The 20,973-nt window shown below is 53.1% G+C and overlaps 1 protein-coding gene across 2 annotated transcripts in view; it reads left to right on the top strand.

Moving 5' to 3' along the window:
- FSTL4 (follistatin like 4) overlaps positions 1–20,973 on the top strand; it is a 365,366-nt gene that overhangs the window by 251,787 nt on the left and 92,606 nt on the right. For both annotated transcript variants that reach the window (XM_074313508.1, XM_074313507.1), the window contains exons 5-6: positions 3,640–3,833; positions 7,274–7,397. In XM_074313508.1, the coding sequence (XP_074169609.1) occupies positions 3,640–3,833; positions 7,274–7,397 (318 nt within the window). The remainder of the gene's footprint in view (positions 1–3,639; positions 3,834–7,273; positions 7,398–20,973) is intronic.

Raw genomic sequence — 20,973 nt, 5'->3', positions numbered from 1 at the left:
TAGCTATAGACCAGGCTGACAGATTCACCAACGCCCACCACCCACCTTGGTGAGACAGTCCTATCTGACCCCACAGGGTAACCACGGGAGTCACGAGTGAAAAAAGTAAAACTGGGACTTGGTAAACTACCACTTTTGCATGCCTTGCTAGAAAGCTATGCATCCTGGGAACCAAGACCTGCCTTGGGGATGGCTCCCAAGAGGGCAGTCCTTGCAGGAGATGAAGCTCTAAAGGGCGTCCCAGTGAGACTGTGGACTTTGGAATCTAAAGTGACCATCTCCACGGGTGTGGAAATGCCACCATTCGGGCATCTTTCCTCTGGGGCTCATGACTCCCCAGAGCTACAGGGAACTAAAGGAACTCAATAATATTGGGCCAATGATTTCACCATTCATGGTTAGGCCAAGTCCTCTCTTGAGACTCACAGAACTGCTCCTGGGGTAAAGAAGGATTTCAGGTTCTCTTCCCTGGGCCCCTCCATTCATCTCAGGACCCCCATGTCCAGCACAGGCCCAGCAAGGTGATGGCCCTCGGTAAAAGAAAGGAAAGACAAAGGAAGTTTTGCAAATTGTGATCTGTAGTACCTGGCATCCTGCCACAGCTCCCACCTTCCCTCCGGCCTCGTCATGCTCCCCTCTCCCCGCTGCACTCTGGCCCAGCCACACCAGATTCCTACGGCCTCCAGACACACTATGCCACCTGCTCCTGCACGTGACCCCTTCTACCTGCATGCTGCTCCCTCTGCCTCCTTCCCCCCAACTCCCTCACCCTGTAGGTCTCACCCTGAGCGCCCCTCCCTTAGAGAGCCTTCCTTCACCCCAGCCTTGTTAGCTCCCCCTCCGTGGGCACTCTGGATGCCCAGGACCATCCTAGCCTATCCCCAGCGTGCCATCCAGCATCTGGCACAGAGTTTGTAAGTCAATGCTGGTAAGAGGATGGGAGGAGCAGGGCCGGTGTGGGCACTAGTAGGGGACAAGACCCCGGAGACTGGCACCCCCTTCCCACAGGTTGATGTCTAGACATGTGCATAACTTCCTGACCAGGAGACATGTGCTGAGCAGTTGCCAGCATGGAGAAGCCGGAAGCCTGTGAACTCACAGTGAACTATAGGGATGTGATTGGAGGGGCAGGTCCTGGGGATGTTGCTGTGGCCCTCCTGACAGGACCCACCTCAATGGTTCCCCTAGCCGGCCAATGGGAGATGTTATCTAGCTGCAGACCCCTGGCCCAGAGAAGCAGGGAGCTCAGAAATCTATGCTCCACCAAGGTCTGTGAGGAAGGGTGGGGGCTGGGGGGACTGGTGGGAACGAGATGTCTCTGCCCATCTGACCTGTTCTGGCCCATCCCTCAGGTGGCCTTGCTGTGGTGTGTTCTTAGAAGCCTGATCGTCCGCTAGCAGTTCTGGGTCAAGCCTCCTGTTGACCCCACATCCATCTACTGTGTGCACTAGCCTCAGCATGTGGGCATGAATGCCTGCCCCCAGGAGAGCTTGAGGGCCCCTCCAGGACAGTTTCCTCCACACAGAGACAGGAAGTCACGTATACCAGACACCAGAGCTTCCATCTAGCTCGTGTACCCAACTTCCAGTCCTTTTTCCAGAACTGGATTTTACCCTGTTGGGGGCAAGGGCGCAAGAGTTGAACAAAACGATTCCTCTCTGTTCCCCAAACTGACCTTTATCCAAGCCCAGGAAGAAGAAAAACCCAGCAGGCTACCATATTTTCCCCTGGGCTCAAGTGGTTTTGGTGGGACAATGCCACTATTTTCAATACTGTGCAGCTAAACAGACATAAGAATTGGGTTTGCCAACTGGTGGCCCTAAGAGCTCCCAGGTGTACCAGGCCCAGGAGGTGCCAGCACAGTTAGGGGCACGGGAGAGCCATTCCTGTCAGAGCATGAAGACTCCCAGGGAACAAATAGATTTGATTATGTTGAACACAGAAATTGATTTTTTTCTAAATAAACATGCAAGAGGAAATGGTAACAGGCATCTGTTTCTGACAAGAATCAATTGACCCCAAATTGGAAGAAAATCTAGAAACACAAACAAGCATCCGGGCTAATCCAGTGAGGGAAGGAGGGAGGGAGAGACAGACAGACTTCCCCATCAGCCCTTCCCCCACTAAATAGCTTCCTTGTTTGCTACTGTTCAACAAATGTGGTTCTAATAATGATAAGGGGGAAGTAGCTATCATTTTATGAGTCCTCACTCTGTGCCAAGCCTTTTATATGCATAGCTTACTTAGTCCTCATAACTGCCCTCTGTGGGAGGAAGTGTTTTCCCCATTTCACAGATGAAATCATTGAGGCACCTGGTCCAAGGTGCACACACATTCAGGCAGTGGCAAGGCTGGGACTCAAACCCAGTGGACTTGAGTCACTGCTCCCCAGCCCTGCTTACAGTGACTGTTCAACCCCGAGGTATTTCCTGGTGCCCTAAGCTGGCCTTGGAATTAAGCAGAAGTGTTCGAGGGCTCAAACAGTCCATTCCCAGCAGTGCGTTGGCCTTCTACCTGCAATGGACAGGGAGGCGCCCACACTCGATTCTCCGGGAGTCAGCAGAGTCAGACACGGGAAGCTGTCCACCCCCAGGGAGGTGGGGAAGTGGGCCTGGAGGGGCTCTCCTGCTCTGCTGATAGCCCTGCAGCCTCTGTTAGGGGCTGTGCCCTGAATGGCGCTTATCCTAGTGGCCCGCCACCAGCAAGATCAACTCTGTCACGTCACAGTGCGTCACAGGCCTCATTTGCGAAAACGCTGTGTGGTTCTGACGGTGTGCAACTAGCACGCCTGTGATAAAAGGCCCGCATCTGAGGGGCTGTGCACTTGGGTGTTAATTTCGTAAAGCTTCCCTTTGTTTCTTGGTCATAGACTTGCATACACATGTTTGTTTTGAAGTAATCCAGCTCTGGGAATGTACCTAATTAACTTAAGCAGGGTTTATTAGTCCTGTTAACTAAAACTCCTGAATCTATGAGACCAAGTATTCAAAAGCAGCCTTTAAGGTAGGATTAAGGCAAAGACAAGCTATTACAAAATGGAATTGGAGCCGGCTTTCCTAAAGCCGCTGTGGGGGCTATGGCTGTGAATTCCCCTGGACAAACTCCATATTCCATCTGGCAATTGCTCTATGTGTGGCATGTAGTAGGTGCTCAATAAATACCGTTTCCCCAAAAATAAGACCTAGCTGGACAATCAGCTCTAATGCATCTTTTGAAGCAAAAATTAATATAAGACCCAGTCTTATTTTACTACAATATATGACCGGATATAATATAATATAATATAATATAATATAATATAATATAATATAATATAATATAATATAATATAATATAATGCCAGGTCTTATATTAATTTTTGGTAAAAAAGACACATTAGAGCTGATTGTCTGGCTAGGTCTTATTTTCGGGGAAACATGGTACCTGTGGGATGGACGAACAGGCTCTGTCCAGCATTTGCATCAGTTCAGTGCTCGGTATTTATGAGATGGATTGGTGGACAGACAAACAGGTCCTATCCACTCAGGGGCGCCCTGCACCGCACGCAGTAAATGCCTAGTCACTCATGAATGGGGCGGATGAATGTTCTCTCCACACTGAGGAGGATTCTCGTTGCAATAACCTCATCTTCTCTCCCAGGTGACCCATGCACCATGGCCAGTTATGCCCGCCTGAAGAATGTCCTTCTGGCGCTCCAGACCCGCCTGCAGCCGCTCCGAGAAGGAGACAGCCCACAAGACTCTGCCTCCCAGAAGCGCCTCCTGGTGGAATCTCTGTTTAAGGGCTTGGATGCAGATGGTGACGGCCACCTGAACAGCTCTGAACTAGCTTCGGTGAGTACAGCCTCCAGTGAAAATCGAATTACAGAGGAATTCAGTTTGCCATTTAGCAGGAAAGTGAAGAGAGCAGAGAGATCCACGCGAGGAGCACCGTTTATTGCTGTCTCTGTACCGGGACACCAAGGAGGCCTTTCTCCTGCCAGAGACAGCCTTCTCTGCAGGGTCAGAGAGCTTGTGTCCAACTCCTCTGAGCATCCCTTATAAACAAAACGGTGCCAAGTATCTTCTCCCCACCCGCCACCTTCAGCCAATATTTACAAACAAGCTTTGAAACACTCGCAGCTAACTGACAAGCACATACTTCAGAGGGGCTGGTCTCCGATGTCATTAGGAAATAAATGTTTCCTTCCTTGAGTCCTTTTACTTGCTTTCTTCAGCCAGAAGCAGGCTTGGTTTCCACCAAACGTGGCTGGAGCTGTAACCTGGGCATCCCAAAGACCCCTCCCCTAGGATCTCGCCATTCTTTTGGACTCAGGTATCAACAACCCAAACCTTAGCCTGCTTACTTGCAGGAAGCCCCATGTCCACCCCCAAACACTGCTCTTCCATGTGAGAAAACTCTTAGATTGGTGTTCCTCTGTCCAGCCAGGAGGTGGTGCGAGGGCAGTGAACATCTGTGGCAGAGAGTAGCGAGGAAGGAGCCTCATGGGGCCCAGCCACTGCCAGCGGCAGGGAGGACCTTTGGGTGCTGGGGGCAGGAAGGAGGCTGGGTGGGCTGGAAGAGCCTGCATTCCTGCTCTGCTGGTTTGCCGCTAAGGGCCGGAGGCCCTAGAGCCACACCAGGCTGACGCAAAGATTTTCAAGGAGGGCGAGGTCAGCTTCCCCAAGCAGGGTGGTGGGCAGGGGCAGCTCATCCCCAGAGACCACGGAGTGCCCAGATAACAAGGACGGGGCAGATAATCAGGATGGACTGAGAACAGAAAATAAGGATGAGTCCCTGCCTTTGATGCCACTTTAAAGACACCCTTCGCATGATGCGGTGACCTTATCAAAGCTGTGGCCAGGTCACCAGGAACGACTGGGCTAGGGCGTGTCCTAACGCTTACTGAGCATCCTGTGTGCTTGGCAGTAAGCCAGGCCCTTGCCCTGTGATGTGACAAGCACGGCAGAGTTCCTGACTGTGTGGTGTGGTAGCTGAGAACGCAGGCTTTACGGTCAGACTGCCGGCACCCAAGGCCCACCTCCAGCATTTACTATCGGTGGGTCTTAGGAGACCCTCACCTGTCTGTGCCTCCGTTTCTTGTCTGTGACCATCACAGGGGCATCAGGAGGGGAAACAAGCTGAGATATGGGAAGTGCTTAGCACCGTGCCTGGCACATGGTGTGTGCTCAGGAGGGGACAGTGTCATTGTCATCACCCTATTACGATGAGCTCCTCCTTAAACCTGTCAGCCATCCTCTGCTGTGAGGTAGGCACTACTGTTCTCTCCACTTCACAGATATTTTTAGGTGAGGAAACAAGGGTTCCAAAAAAATCAAGCCTGAATTGTGTTCACTGCCTGGGACATGATGGAGCTAAGACCAACCCCAGGTGGGCTGGTGTGCACACAGCACAGGGGTCTCCCTGGGGGACAATGGCTCCCGCCAGGGGGCTCCGCCTGCTCCTCTGGGGGTCTGTGGAGCCTTAACAAGTGCCCACAAAACCTGAGCACGGAGCAGTCACCCAGAGGCTCTGCCACGCAGGTGCCCCTCCCACAGGCCTCTCCCCCAGCCCGTCCAGAGCCCTTCCAGGAACGTGCTGGGAACCACAGACCTAAAGGCACTTGCAGACCCCACTCTGCTCGCCCACACCTAGGCAACATGTGCAAGTCTATCCAGGGTCTGCCTCCCAGAGGCCGCTGCCCACAGCACATGCCATCTCAGCCATGCCAGCCAGCATGTCACCATCTGCAGTAGCACTAGGTCCCCAGCTATGGCGAAGAGCCCAATGGCCCACAGATGACCCAAGCTGCTCAGGGAAAAGCCCTGGTCCTGTTAGTTAAAGTTCCCGCAGGAAGAACCATCGGGCGATGCCCCACGCTACAGGCAATGCAAGGGACACCAAGGGCAGGCGGCTGGGCTTGCCTTGGACAGAGGCAGCTGGAGGCTCTTGGCACCCCAGGCCCACAAGCCTCCCCGGTCATTGCCAAGTAAATAGAACCTCCCTGGTCATGTTGCTCTAACCTGGCAGAGACGTGCCCCGAGGCACCAGAATCCATTAACAACCATGGTAATTGGACTATGATTTCCTCTTTAAAATTTAATGTATTTAAAGTCCGTTTCATAAATCTGCCAAGCAGAGCCCAGCTAAAGTGGTCCTTTTCCTGACACTGAATCAAAGGCATTGCGGAAAAACTTGTTGGTCCTATGAAAAGTTAATCAATTTCCAATGCAGAAACAGACAAAGGGAAATTTCCATCTCTGCAAGATTGATTTCGGGCGTTACGGTTGATCTCCCTTTTATCGAACACTCTTACTTGCTGGGCGAAGGGTCATTTTTTTAACATTATCACGTTAAATTGCCTTTAATATATCAGGCCAAGCTGAGACTGTTAAATAAAGAGAAAATGCTCCTGTCCTCCCCCCGCAAAAAAAATAAAATAAGATTATTTCCTTTCTTCTGAGCATTTTCCCTGTAAGATACACCAGCCTCTGGCTCCAGCTGAGTGAGTTTGCCTGGAATTTCTATCCTTAGTCACCGTTTGGAATATGGCTGCGGGGGACGCCTCTGAGCCCTGCGGCCCCGGCCACGTCCAGAGAGAAGTTCACGAGGGCCCTCGCGTGGCCCATGCTGGAGTCCCAAGGGCAGACGTTTGTGTCCCTGGCAGGACAAGGCAGGCAGAGGCAGGGCACAGCCCTGTGTCCGAATGGCAGCTGCCCCCTTCTGGGGGATGCGCTGTGGCGACAAGGTGCAGCCCTGAGATTGGTAAGGGCTGATGGCAGGTGGGGGGAGGGAAGTACTGATGGAGCAGTGACTTCCCAGCTGCACACAGCTGGGAGCCACGGGACCTCAGTTCTCACACTGAGTTCAGCCACTGTCTATTTGCTGAGTTTATTTGATCAGGCCCCTTCTCTGTTCACCATCGATAACATGAAGGGGTAGACCAGATAGCTTCAAGGATCTTTCTCACCTCAGATTGTCTGGGGTCTGTTTACCCAGATGAGGAGAAGACACACCTGAACACTAGTCCCAACTCTGCCCCAACTACTGTGTGACCTTAGGAAAGTCCCCACCCCTCTCCGAGCCTGTTTTCTCATCTATAGAATGGGATGGACAGACAAGACAAAGCCAAAGAGTTTTGGGTGCTTTCCATGCCCACTAAGTTGTCCCTGGAGTCCTCACCTGACCCCCAGGCCGGTGACCGCAGCCCCACTTGGCCTGAACCATGTCCCCGCCAAGCCCACAGCTCTGAACTCATTCCTGGCCCTGACCTTGCTCCCTTCCTCACCCACAGCACGTGCTGAAGGAGCAGGACTCGGAGGACGGCTTCCGAGGGTGCTCGCCCGGCGACCTCCTCCGATTTGACGACTACAACGGTGACGGAGGGCTGACCCTCCGCGAGTTCTACACAGCCTTCCGTAAGTCAGGCCCCAGCTGGCCGGCGGGCAAACGGGCTCGTGTCCACAGGCGCCGCTGCACCAAAACGTGTCAGGGCCTTGGGTCTGTCCTCGGTTGTCTCCAAGGTTGGTTTCTTTTACAGATGAAAGCAATTGGATTTGTTTTGCAACAAGCCTGAGCTTTAAGAAAAGGGTACAGGAGAGCGGGTGGGGAGATTGTGTGCTCGCTCTGTTCCTTTTGGATAATGGCTCTTCTCTCTATGGTTGAGGAACCCAGGACTGTGATTTAAGCGAGGCTGGTAGCTCACTATTGGACACCCCTGGGAGGAGTCTGGGACTGCACACGGAGGGTGCAGACTTTAGGGCTATGGCCTGGCCCTCCTGGGCAGCCCTGCCTGGGGGCAACCCTGCAGGAGGGTTCTGGAGACTGGGCCAGACTGGGGAGGGAGCTTCATCAGAGAGCTCAGAGTTCAGCGTGAAAAGAGGGAAGGGCTGTGCTGGGCCCAAATCGAGACAAGAGGGGGCATTCTTGGCCCCAAAGAGATGAAGCCCCTTTATGTCAGACAGCATTCAGGGCTTAAAGAAAGTAGTGTGTGCGCCCTGTGTGATGTGACCTTGGACTTGACCTGCAGGCCCTGGAATTTGGGAAGTAGGTGTGAGACCCCCAGGGTGAACTGAGCCTCTGAGCTGCAGATCCTGGCATCCCCCCCTGCACCCTGAACCTTTACCTGGAATTCCACTTTTCGGAAAGGTGTTACTGCTTTCTGTTGATATCTCTGTGCAGTTGTTACTCCAAACATCCACAAGTCCTGCGAGGGAGTCCTTGTGCTTCGCTGGCAAGAAGGACTCTTGTAGCAGATAGAATAGGCACTTGTGTGACGTAAGAGGAGAGAAACAAGTGCAGTTCTTTCCTGTGGGAAATGCCTGTGAGCTTGACGCGGGGTGGGGGTGGGGGTTGCCTTTCCAGTTCACAGCATCCCTATTGCCAATGACAGGACTCTGCTTGTTATGCTCTGACTTGGTGTGGCTCCCCATCCTCCTCCTCCCTGCCCACTGTGAACACTCATATGTGCTTATAGAAGTTCAGAATAAGGTGTAAATGACTGACAGGCTTAGCCTGCTGGGGGAGGTGTTGGATTTGTGGATCAAGGAGCTTATTCCCTGAAATAAATCTCTGAGTTTTAGAATGTGTGGAAGTATTAGCAGCTCCCTAGACCTAACTCATGGGAGCCAGTTGTTGGTTTTCAGGAATTTTGCAAGGCAAATAAATAGCTTTCAATCAGCCATGGTGGGAGTATTCACACCACGAAAATTCACAGCATGCAAATGCCATGGGTGGGGGGGGCTTTTTCCTCTGGGGAGCCAGGTGGTCAGCACTGACCCTGCACATCACTCCTGTCCCCAGAGTCCACCTGCTGCAATATCCTCTCTGTGCATCTTCCCCAAACTGAGACCCGAGATCCCCTGATGATTCTAATCCCGTAGAAAAGAGTGGAGTGGTCAGGGCAGATGACAGGGAGAGCACCCCCCCCACACACACCTCATGTCAGGAAAACAGCAGCAAGTGTTCTGGGGACACTTCTGAGACAACCCCAGCAGTGCTCTCTGGGCTCAGGCCCCTCAGGAAAAGGAGCTATGAAGGGAAAGGCTGGTGCATTTTAAGAGCCAGGGGCCAAGGAGGGACTTCAGAATTTGGGGGCGCACCAGGCATCACTGCTCAGATGTCACGGTGCCAGCATTAAGCGCAGAACGATACTTGCTCAGGCACTGTCCTGGTGCCCGGTTCCACAGAAGGCTCTGCTCCGTGAGCTCTGTTCCTGGAAATCAGCTGGGGACAAACAGGAAGCTACTGGCTTTACTCTCAAGGAAACAGAAGCGTCTCCGCCACCCTGATGAAAGAAAGGCCTCCCTGGCCTCCATGATGAAGGTCATGACAAACACGAGCTGCCCATGGAAAAGCGGGAGACCGCTTCACCCCCAGCCATATGTCTGCTACCAAGCAGTGTGGTGTCTGTTCCCTTCATTCCCAGATTATTTGGAAAGCATTATAATCATCATTTTTCACGCAAATTAGATTCTGCTGTCGCCTTGGACTTGTTTTGAACCAGGCAGCCAAACCATTCATCACAGCCCAACCCAAATAATAAATATGCAATCAAATATAAACTCGCAGACATTTAGGAAGCCACAGAATGAGTTAACCTGCTATAAAGGCCTGACATGTGGTTACTCCGAGAACATGGGATCAATGGTTTTTTCAAAGTCATAGGAACTCTAAAGTAAATGCCCAGCGTTCTGGGAATGGATTTATGGTTCAGTGAATATTAAATAGGTAATTAAAGTAAGACATATAGGTACAACTTATTACCCAGAAATCAATGGGCATTTAAGAAATCTCACAACTCAGACAGTAATAGCTCAAACATGTCAGCAACAACATTTTGGATTTCATTTTAAAAACTGGAGCTGATGGGTTGGCAAAGGTTGAGACTTTAAAATTTTGTTTTTTAGTCTCTATTTAGCCAGGGTCCTTGGGTACCAGGCAAGATGAGCTCCATGGGGTGGTCTTGGCACTGACTCAGTGGCTCTATTTAAGGATGGATTTGGGATACTTTCCCTGGAGAAGTGGGTTCTATTTACCAGTTTGAGGGTTGGCGGTCTCTTAAATGACATGTTCTCATGCAGCTGGCCCAGCCATTCGTGAGAGGACGTGTTTGCCGCTGTCTGCAGCTGGCCGAGGGTGATCAATGTCTGGAATCCCAGGACTGGTGGTTGGCCGTGCTCAGCTCAGCTGGTTCATGGTGGGGCTGTGCTGTCCTCCCAGCTCTACAGAATAGGTGACCCCTCCCCAGGGAGGAGAGCAGAGGACAGGTCCCTTAACCACGGAAGGCAGTTCAGTCTTTTCCTGACTGTCAGATGGAGCTAAGGCTCCCAGTCACCTGTCTCCATACAGTGACAAGAGTGAAATATGAGGGTGGCCTCCCTCTCTTCCTCCATTTATCACCTAAACATTCTCTTCAAGTTGCGTTCAGCTTTCCAAATCACCGGCTGATCTGGGAACTAAAGGCACAGTGTGCTCTCAGCACGTCTCCCCCCACCTTCCCACCTCTCCCTCCCCCCCCCCCAACGAGCAGCAGAGACCCAGGCCCCAGGGTCACGGGTGTGAGCAAGATATGTGCCAGCCCTGTCTGTGCATCACAATAAATTAATCTAAAAGTTGCTCGTTTAAAAAGCTTTTCAATAATGCATGTTTTTGCACTTTTCTGAATGCTTGGACTGGGATCTTGGGGAAAACATGTTGCTTAAATGAGGATTTTTCTCTCGCTTTAAATTCATTACAAGTTTCTTCTGCTTTTTAGAAAGATACTTGTCCTTTTAATTAATCCCATGAGAACAATGTGTTGGATGCAAAGAAAGGGTTCGAGCAGCTAGCAGTGCAGGATGGAGGACCTAGCGTATGAAGGTTCTGGGATCACAGACGTATAGTGTCCAGAAGAACCGGTATCAGGGGAACAGCAGGGAACTGGCTATGTGGGTCGGATACCCTCCGTTGGCTCGAGGCAAGCAGGAAGGAAAACTGATTTCATCTGATGATTGCAATACCTCTGTATCCAGGGCAACTCTGTGAAACCAATGAAATGGTCACCTGGTGAATTTACAGCTGTTTTTCTGCCATCGTTGCTACAAAATGAAAGGATGGTACCACACTGTTATCCTCTAGAATGAAAAATGCCCAGCACAGGCCAGACACCATGCCAGACATGTTATCTCAGTCAGTCCTCACAGCCACCTGTGGTGAGCAGAATGGCAAAATACAACAATGGCAAGCACCCCTCCCCAGTCTACGCGGCTGCCCCTCAGCATAGGGTGAGTTCAGACAGGGAGTTCAGATGGCCAGAATATCGCTTTATCCTACATTTGGTTCCTGACTTGGGGATAATGAATAGCAAGATTTCAGAAGCTTGGGACCTATCAAAAATTATATCCGAATCTGTTTGGCTCTTGAGTGTGGATAGTATGTAATACCTGTGGGCCAGTGTCTGTTCTGGCCAAGGCCAGGACAATTGGTGTGATGTCTCCCCAAAAGGGAGAAACCGGTTGCCGCATGCAGGACTTGACGATCAAATGACCAAAACACTGATTTACTGCCCTCGGTGCTTCATCTGCTCAAGGGTATAAAACAGTTAAATTGGAGAGGCCAGAGGAGGATTTGAAAACAGGAAGACAGAAGGTGCCAGGAATCTCAGCCCCCCACACACCTCCCACACCCCTACACCCCCACCCCGCCCACCCAGTACCCCTCCACTCCCAACCCCGGTCCCAAAGACAGAGATGGGGGTACTTTCTCCTCACCTCAAGCATAGAGGGAGGGGTTTCAAGGACACTCGCAGGTGAGCTTGCTGTGGGCCCTTGAAGGCAAAGCCACTGTGCCATCTGAAGGATTTTGCTTGTCAATATTGCTTTAGTTAGTAATGGGCTCTTAATACTTAAGTCGTGTAAAATGATCCCTAATGTGTCATGTGTCAGCACTGTGTATTACGTCCCAATTTTACAGATGAAGAAACTGAAACAGAGAAGTTAAATAGGCAATCCAAAATCATAATCAATAGGTGGAAGAAATAGGATCGAACCCATATGCCTGATTCCGGAAACTTCTCACACGCTTCAGCACACTTTGCAACTCATCATCTGCATTCTCCATAAAGGAGACTCTCTCTGTCCCCACAGTGGGTTTTCCTAAATATCAAGTCCCAGCTCAATGGTCTCCTCCTCCAGGAAGTCTTCCTCAATCTATCTTCCCTCTCCCAAGCCCCAAACACTGTCCTCTGTGTACCTACAGTCCTGAGTTGATCTCTACACAGTAACAAGGCCGTGGCCTGATGGTTGAGTGTGGACTGAGTCAGACCTTGTTCGAATCCTCATCCTTCCACTTACAAGCTGTGTGACCCAGGACAGTTCTTTACCAGAGCTGAAGCTGGGTTTCCAGGTCCTCATCTGTATAATGGGCATAATCACCACTGTTACTGAGCAAGAGCTCGCTGCCCGGCATGCATAGAAGCCAGTGCTATGGCTCAGGCTTTTCAGAAGAGAAAAGGCTTTATGGCGAAGTCAACTGGCAAGGAGACAGGAGGCAAGGCTGAAATCTGTCTCCCTGGTTGAGGGTTGAGGGTGGAATTTAAGGGGTTTCAGTACCACATCTTCCTAGACAATGGACCCTTTGTTTCTGAGAGGGTTGCAGCCTTCAGATTACGGTCGTGTCCTGGTCTTTTGGTTCCGTGGCAGGGGGAGAGAAACTGACTTTGGTTCTGGGTGTCATTTGCAGCATTTTCTCCATTGCACATGCTTCAGCTGCACGACTTGCCATTTTGTTCTGTTGTCCCTGACAGAACAGGGCCAGTTTGAGCTGGTTCTGTGGCTAGACTATCATGTAGGATTACTCAGGACTAAATGAGATAATAAATGTAAAGTGATGAGAATGATACCTTGCCGAGGGTAGGTCAGTGACGGAGGTGGTGACGGTTGTGATGGAGATTTAGCTCTGTGTCTCCACAGCCCCTCCCTCCCAGCCCCTGTCACTCTGTGCCATGTCACTGTTCTGCCCACATTAGTCCGTAGGCTCCATGAGGCAGAGGCTGTTTTGCTCACCATGCGCTCTTGCCTAGCATGGGGTCTGGCACCCAGGAAACCCTTGGTAAATGTTTGTTCAATAGGGGATGATGTGTATGGAGAAATACACTTGGCAAGCAGAGGTCCAAACACAATTTGACTGTCACAGGGGTCCCAGAGGGCCTTTACATGTCTCAGGGAACAGGGACCCTGGCAGGGGAGCACCAGTCAGGCTGGACCAGGCCAGTGAGGGCACCCAGCAGCCAGACATCCCTGGTCCACTAGATACCTGGGGGTGTGAGCTGAGCCCCTGATATCCGTATGGGCCTAATGCTCCTTTAATGAAGACAAAAGCTGCTTGTCCCACAAAGCTTCCATCCTGCTCCCAGGGCTGCAAATTGCCCATTCAGCCCTCCTCAGGATAAGTGTTCTTTTAGGCTATCAGGCCAGCTGCCCCTGCTTAATTACCTCCACCTCTGACAACTGTGTGTAGAGATAAGGGCTCCTGCTCAGTCTGCCGCAGCCCTGTAGTGTCTGGGGCCTGTGGCCCAATCCCCAGCAGAGGCAGCAGACGCTGGCCGTGGGAGGGCCAGGCTTAGCGGGTGCTCAGCTTTGCTGTTTCTGTGCAAAACCCTGCACCTTGGGAAATAATTCATTAGCATCGAGTGTGGGCTTGTCTTTCTTCCGAGCTTAGCTCCTGCGAACCTGCAGCACATCTGCATGGCCCCTGCTCGGCCCGCACAGCCACACTGCAAAGACAGAGCTCGATGGGGTCTTGGAGCCTCTGCCACAGCATGCACTGCTGGAAACTGGAGACCCTGGCAGCTCAAGGTCCCCGAGCTGGCCCTGGCAGGCCGGAGGGCAGGCCTTTTGAGCAAAACCACTGAGCACAGAGACCCCTGACTCTGTGTCAGTGCCAGAAATATTCAAGGAGGCAGCACCATATCGGGTCACTGCGGGAAGGTGGGACGTATCTGCCCTGAATCTGGTATGGGCCAGCGTCTCTGCAAGGAGGGCATCTGGGCAGGGAGGTGGAAGCCCATTCATTTGGGGTATAGCGTCCATGTAATGGGCAGGCAGGCCAAACAGAACATCTCAGAGGATGGGATGGGCCAGGGTGGGGAGAACACACATGAGGAAAGGCTCAGCAACTGAGACTGGGAGTTAAGAGGAGGAGAACATCAGGTCAGCAAACACACAGGGCTCACTCCCTGGCCTGCAGCAGGCAGGTGACAGCTGTAAGCAAGAGTAGCACAGAAGAGTAGAATGCCCGCACAGATCTTGCATTCTGGCAGGGGCCGGTTGGGAAACAGAAAAACAACCAAATAAATCATGTAGAAGCTGGGACAGAAAATATGGTACAGGGTTAGCAGGGAGAACCCACTCTCCCCAGAGAGGTCGGGAAGGGACATTTGAGAGGAGGCCTGCCCACAGGGTTGGGGATACCCAGGCAAAGGATGAGGAGAAAGGCGACCCAGATGAGTCGGGGAAGGGTGTGGTTCTTTAGTAGCAAAGGGATTGGGTGAGAGGGAATGCTGTCACAAGGAAGAATGGCTGGTGGGTGGCATCCCAGAGGGCAGAACTTGAGCACGAGTCTTCGGGGGCAGGAAGAAGACAGACTTAGCCTTGATCTGTGGAAACTTCCCCCAGTTGGCCACCCAGCCTTGTGGGGGTTTCTGGTAAGTAGTGAGGCCCCCTCACTGTAGGTGCACCAGCGCAGAGGGCAGGTATCAGCTGGAGAGCTGGACCTGGCCTTGGAAGCCTCTTTTAGTGATGACCATCAGGACAGACAAGTGAGTAGAGCTGCTGGCTAAGTTCTCAAGTGCCAACCTCTGTCCTTGCAGGCCCTCCTGCTGAGAGCGTGCTCTGGCCTCCCCCTGCCTGTCTGCCCCTCCCATAGGATTGCAGCTGGATGGGCTGGGAAGCCACTTACAGCCCCTGGTAGGGGGCAGGGTGACATTCAATGAGTCCTTCACTCCCCTGGGGGGCAGGGCAGGTAGAATGGGTTGCCCATCCTCCCCCCCACGCATGTACAGGGCTCTGGGGTGGGACGATCTCACCCGTCATCGCAAGGTGGAGGGGTTAGTTCTGAGGCAGAACTGTTGCTTGCCAGCCATCACCATCTCACCCTCTGCCACTTTCTTCTTCTTGGCCGGTTCAAACCCAGATGCCTCTTGCCCATCGCCAATGCTTTGTTCCTAACAGCTGCATTATCAGGCCTAGCACTTTCTAGCCATTGTCTGGAGCTGAGCCTTCAAGCACTTTCCATTTTTAAAGATCCCAGCTGGAGGCTGTCAATGGCCTCAGTGCAGAGCAATTCAATAGTAGAAAATGAACTAATTACAGGTTGTTATTGAAAATCTATTGTATACAAATTGCAAAGAAAACTCATTAGAATATGCTTTGGTGATATTTTTCTAAACCCTCCTCTTGGAGGGAGAGGCAGGGGCAGAGTGGCTGGATGCCTTGTTCCTCCCTGTTCCTGGTCAGCACTCACTCCCTCAGGACTGCAGACAAGGGTGTGGGGCTTACACCACAGTCCCCAGCCTCACATTACGCATTCCAGAGAAATAGGAAGTTCTGCATGGAACAGGGAGCTTTCTGAATGTTAGTGACTACTCAGAAATGGCTTCCGAGGAGACAAAGAATTTCATTGCAAAGATATAAAATGAGAACAATTTAAATGTCAGCTTTTTATGAGGATAGCTCCATATTGTCCTCGCAAATATCTGTTTTTGCAAAGCTTTTGTGAGGACTTCAACAAGCAATTAAGTGCTGAAGGTCATATAACCAATTTCCAGGCTTGCTCCCTGGGAGTACAGTGTTGAGAAAGTTTGGGATGTGAACGGCCAAGCCATCCAGAGCCCAGAGCTCCAGGCTGAGGCTGCCTCCCGGTGCCAGGCAAGAGGGCCTAGAAAGCAAGCTGAAGGCAGCACAGGGTGCACCCCCACCCCACTGCCTCCTGGTCCTGCCAGCAGCGTCCGTGTCTCAGTGCCATGTGGTCCAAGTGGGTCGTGGGGGCTCTGTGGCACCTGGAGACCCCAGTGTTCTGAGGTGTAGAGAAGGCACCTGATGTACTGCTGAGAAGTGAGCCCATCCTGAGGCTGTACACCCCAGAAGGGGCCTTGGAGCACAGGTCACTTGTCCTCTGCCTTGGCTTTTCTTCCTCCCCAGCACCTTTTTTCAGCCTCCGTTATTGTGTCCCACAAGAGCCACCACCACTACGCAGTGCCAGCTTGTATGCTACACAAGGAACAAGGTGCTGGGGGCCGAGCAGAGCAGAGGGCTCCACTCACATAGCATAGTGACTAACTGGGTGGGCAGCACGTGGGCCACACTCGGGGCTGGGGGTGCACTCGAGTCCTAGCACCAGGCTGGGCCCTGGCAGGAGGTAGCTGGAGAGCCAGGCCCTAGGGACAGACAGGACCTGGCTAGGCAGAGAGGTGTGATCTCCTGGGAGACGAGAAGGGAGGGGCAGGCACACCCAAGCTGCTACTTCCTGCCTGGAGCAGGCACTGGGGTAGAACAAGAGGGGCAAGTTGGAGACTCCAGACCACAGGCTGGTGACCCACCTGAGGTTTCCTCTGCACCAGCAGCCCCTGCTGGCGGCTGGTCCTTACCTTATCAGGACTGCCACGTGGTGGCTCTCCAGCCCCAAAGGCCCAGAGCCCTGCCCCTCCCAGCTCCTCCCTCTGGGCAGAGGGCTGAGGGCAGGGAAGATGGTAGGTGGTTGAAATATAGGCAGAGGCCATGGGACGAATTGTGCCCCGAGCAAAGATAGAAGCACAAGGGACAAGGCAGTCACAAACCCAGGAGGCACAAAAGGGCAAAGGGAAAGCAGGGGCTCCGTCTGAGAGCTGGCAAGGTTATTACTGCCTGAAGCATTTTGTTCCAGCTGGAGGACAAGGGAGCAAGAGAGAGAAGCCTAGAGCTTTCCATAAGGTGGATATAGCAGGTACTTGCTAAACATTTGGTGGAAGGATTAAAGACCATGATCGAATTTTTGTAATTGCAGTAAAGAGAAAAGGTTCAGAGTGGTTGTGGCAGCTCCCAGAGAGGATGAAGAACAGTCAGGGGCTCTCTCTGGTGGAGGGAGGAAGTTATCCCGATGCCACTTGTGGCGCTACCCCAATCAGCAGCTCACCATGGTTCCACAGGGGTGTTGGGTTAGCTGGGTCTCTGGGTTGGCAGAGAGGTGCCCTCCGCCTGGCTGGCTCCCACCCATGCTTCTTTTCACTCTCTGCTGTCCTGGGGGGACTCACTTTCCCCCAAAAGCTCACCTTGCACTGGATAGTGCAAAGCCACTCTTACAGCCTTTTAACTAAGGCATCTGGCAATCCTTACCAAATGCTGCCTGCAGGCCCCCAGGCTGGACGCCATGACGAGGCCCAAAGCCAAGAGGCAGACTGGGATTCTTAAATGCCCTTTGCAGTCCTGTGGGAATATGGGAGGTGCTCCCTGCTGATGGAGGAGCCTGGGTTCCGAATCTGAGGAGGCAAGCCTACTAATGGCCACATGCTCCCAGCCCTGAGTTCCCATTTAGCTCACACAGGATTTGGAAGCGTTCTGGAGACCCCAGACTTTTGCCCCGACTTGTGATGGCTGCTGTCATCCTTGGACCCGTGGGATCCAGGCAGGTGCTGGGACAAACAAACATGCGTAACTAGTCTGTTGAACCATGGGCTGGAGTCAGCAGAGGTACAAGCAGGAAATCAGTTTCATTCTCATCTGTGCAGACTTTCCAGTGAAACCTAAGTCTTCGCAGCCTGTGGGGTGTGGGGAGGGGAGGATGCGTGAAGACCGCTGACTGGTTTGGCCATCACCACTAAGTGGCTATGTGGGGCTACTTGGCACTGGTTTTCCATTACCAGCTTTGGCCAGAATTCCAACCCTCTGGCACTGTCCCATCCGTGTCCCACTCCATGCACGATACCTTCGATCTGCCCAGGGCAGGTGGGGGAGCCAGGTACGCGAGCTGCTTGGGCATGCAGGCATTCGACAAGCTGAGCCCTTGGAGAACCCTGCTTCTCCAGCTGGCACAGGCATTTTGCCCTCACACAGGTGTTGTAGGCACAGCAACTGTTTGTACACTTGTTGGGATTGCAAATCACTTCCAAATGAGAGTGGAAATGGGACCCAAAAGACTCTGCCCCCTCCACAGTGGCAGAAGAGGCCGTGCAGGTGGGCAGGTGGCTCCCCTAAGTGCTATCTCTGGGCTCACTTGTCTCCCCATACGCTCTCAAGCCACTCCAGACGCAGCCCCACCAGCTGGTGAGGTGCTGACGATATGCTTCAGGCTGGCCTGCCTCCCACTACCACCGCGGGCTAAACACTCACTACACACCAGACGCTCACTGCACCAGGCATCGGGCAGGCTCCACCCCAACCCCAAGTTCTGAAGATCGGGGAACCGAGGCCAGGGATGGGTACACAGTTGCTAACGCAGAGCCAGGTGTGCGGGTCCAGACCTGAGCCCTCGGGCATGGGTTCCACACCCAGCTCTGGTCAGATCCCTTTAGAGTCTCCATTTCTTCCCCCAGAGGTCAAGATTCAAAGAGACCCCATGATCTGTGACTCTGGGATGGAGCAGGGAGTGTAAAACCCTCCTGAGGGCCGCTTACCATGTGCCACTACAGAGGGCAAGGCCCCTGTACCGCTCGTCTTTCCAGATCCTGAGGTCCGTGTGTCACCGGTGCTCTTAGATACATTTCCCCAGGTCCCTTTCAGACGACGTTGTGAAAAGAGCCCCTTAGGACTGGTACGCTTCAGCCCCAAAGGGGAAGGTAGGGCCCCAGGGATCAGGCCTGTCACTCAAAATGGGTCCCCGTGCTCCCTGAGCGATCAGGTCCCCTGTGAAAGGATGTTTTCCTTTCAAACTCAAAACCCAGCAAATATCAATCCCTTCCCAGCTCCCACAAACAAAAGCACTTCCAGAGACCCCTCTTTGTAGCTCTGTCCAGCCCTAGTTTTTGTCCCAATCCTCAAATGTCCACCTCTGTGCAATGGTGCTGAGACATGAGCTGGCTGACACAGGTTCACAAAGGATGGCGTGGGCACAACCCCGCATTTCATGTGTGTCCAAACCATCCCTCCCAGGGGCACCCCGCTGACCCCTTGGTGTAGGCCGACAGCCCAGGAGGAGCTCGCCAGGCTAAGCAGTGTCCAGGCAGCAGCTGTAGGAGGGCCCCCAGTGCACAGGGCACAGGACACAGTGGGGGATTAAAGAGTCAGCAGAGGCCACCCACCCATGGCTGGCTCAGCCTAAACATACAAGGGTGGGTCAAGAGCTGGGCCAGAAAGAACGGGAGGTCAAATAAGGGCATTGAGAAAGCCAGCCCTGGCACCTCGAGGTGACAAGTGGATTCGATACTACAACTCCCTCTCTGTGGGGACAGTAGTCGCTGTGTCTCCTGGACCACGTCTCCCGCCTTGGAGGGAATAGGGTTGGTGGGAGGGCTGACCCCGGTGTCCTGCCATGTCCTGACGTGCCTGCTGTGAAGCAGCTCTGTCCTCCCCAGGGACCGTTGAGGCTTGAGGGTTTGGGGCACATACAGAATTACCGCCCCCATGGAATGGTGGGAAACTGATGGCTAGCACTTCCTGATGAAGCCCAGGGCTTTGGAATTTAGGAAGAAACAGAAAATGTGGCGCGTTCACCGGCAGGGACATTGGCGGTGGGCAAGGTGGGGGTTTGGAAGAGAGCAGCAGTGGCCACACCTAAGGGAAGCCCCTTCCCCTAAACACAAAGGTCGGCCGTGTAGACTTCCTCACTGACTGTGTCCTATACAGTTCCAAGTTCTGTCCGTTTTGCCTGGGATCTCACTCTCCCCAGCCACGCCAATCACGGAGCACCTACCTCCCCTTGCTTCCAACCAAGGATGCGCACACACCTTCCCAGACAGGGGGAGGTAGTGGGAGACCTAAGTGCTGGTGGTGGCACCTGAAGGGAGCAGCAGCCTTGCTGATGGAGAAGCAGTGGGTGCACCTGATGGGAAGGAATGTCAGCGCGCTTCCACTTGGGATGTTTTCCCTCCGTTCTCCAAATTAGCACTGAAGGCGTGGGCTGAGCAGGGCTCCTGGTCCCCCGGATTCGGCTCTCCATCATTTGGAGGCTGACTGTCCACTTTCGCGCCCACACTCCAGAAGCTCCCTGCCTCCCCACCTGGTCGGAAGCAGCCCTTGTGAAGGAGCAGCAGAGACAGGAGCAGGGAAAACTCAGAACAGCTACATGTGCTGCTGACGAATGGCCCTGGGCAGCGGTGGTTTGAGAGAGGAGGGCAGAACCCAGAGGTAAATGGACATAGGAGGAGGGACTGCAGGTATCGTCTGTGTGGGCCCTTCCTGAGCCTCCCCACTCGTGTGCCCTCCTCATTTTGAGTCAGGAGAGGTCATTGACCTTGTATGGAGTAGAAGGCATGGACCCAGTCCAAGCCCAGGAGCCCTGGCCTCCAGACCACAGCCCCCGGGCCCTCTGTGGCAGCCTTGACCGGGCAGCTGAGTAGATGAAATAGTCACAGGCCCAGAATGCATCTGGGCAGCTCGACTTTAAAAGGCCTGCGTTGGACTAGACTGACTGCTCCAAGCCTGCTCCTTTGAAGAGCAGAGGATCCAAAGGGGCACGCCTTGCAGGCTCTGTAATGTCCGCAGACAGAATGTTTACCAAGATGCTCAGGGTGTGGAAATCGGTTGTCATCCCAGGAGGGCTGTGTGGTCCTCACGACGGCACAGCCATGGCCCTGACCCAGGGCTCACTCTTCCGAATGTACAAGGATGCCTCCCAGACACCAGGCCTGGTTCCTCATCCTCAGATGGGGATTCCCTGGTGCACGGGTGCTTCCAGGGTGAGTGGCCTGCCAAGCAGCTGGCCCTGCAGTCTCTGTGGAGGACAGTAAGCTTCCAGAGTGAGCGAGACACCCCGACCCCCACGCCCCGCACGTGTCAAAGGGCTCAGCACCATGGCTTGGTTTCCTGGAGGAAGCTTTAGATGTGA

The sequence above is a fragment of the Rhinolophus sinicus genome, linkage group LG10 (genome assembly GCF_036562045.2).
Source record: "Rhinolophus sinicus isolate RSC01 linkage group LG10, ASM3656204v1, whole genome shotgun sequence".
Classification (NCBI taxonomy): Eukaryota; Metazoa; Chordata; class Mammalia; order Chiroptera; family Rhinolophidae; genus Rhinolophus; species Rhinolophus sinicus.
Note: the sequence above shows the minus strand (reverse complement) of the source record. Positions and strands in the feature narration are given on the sequence as shown.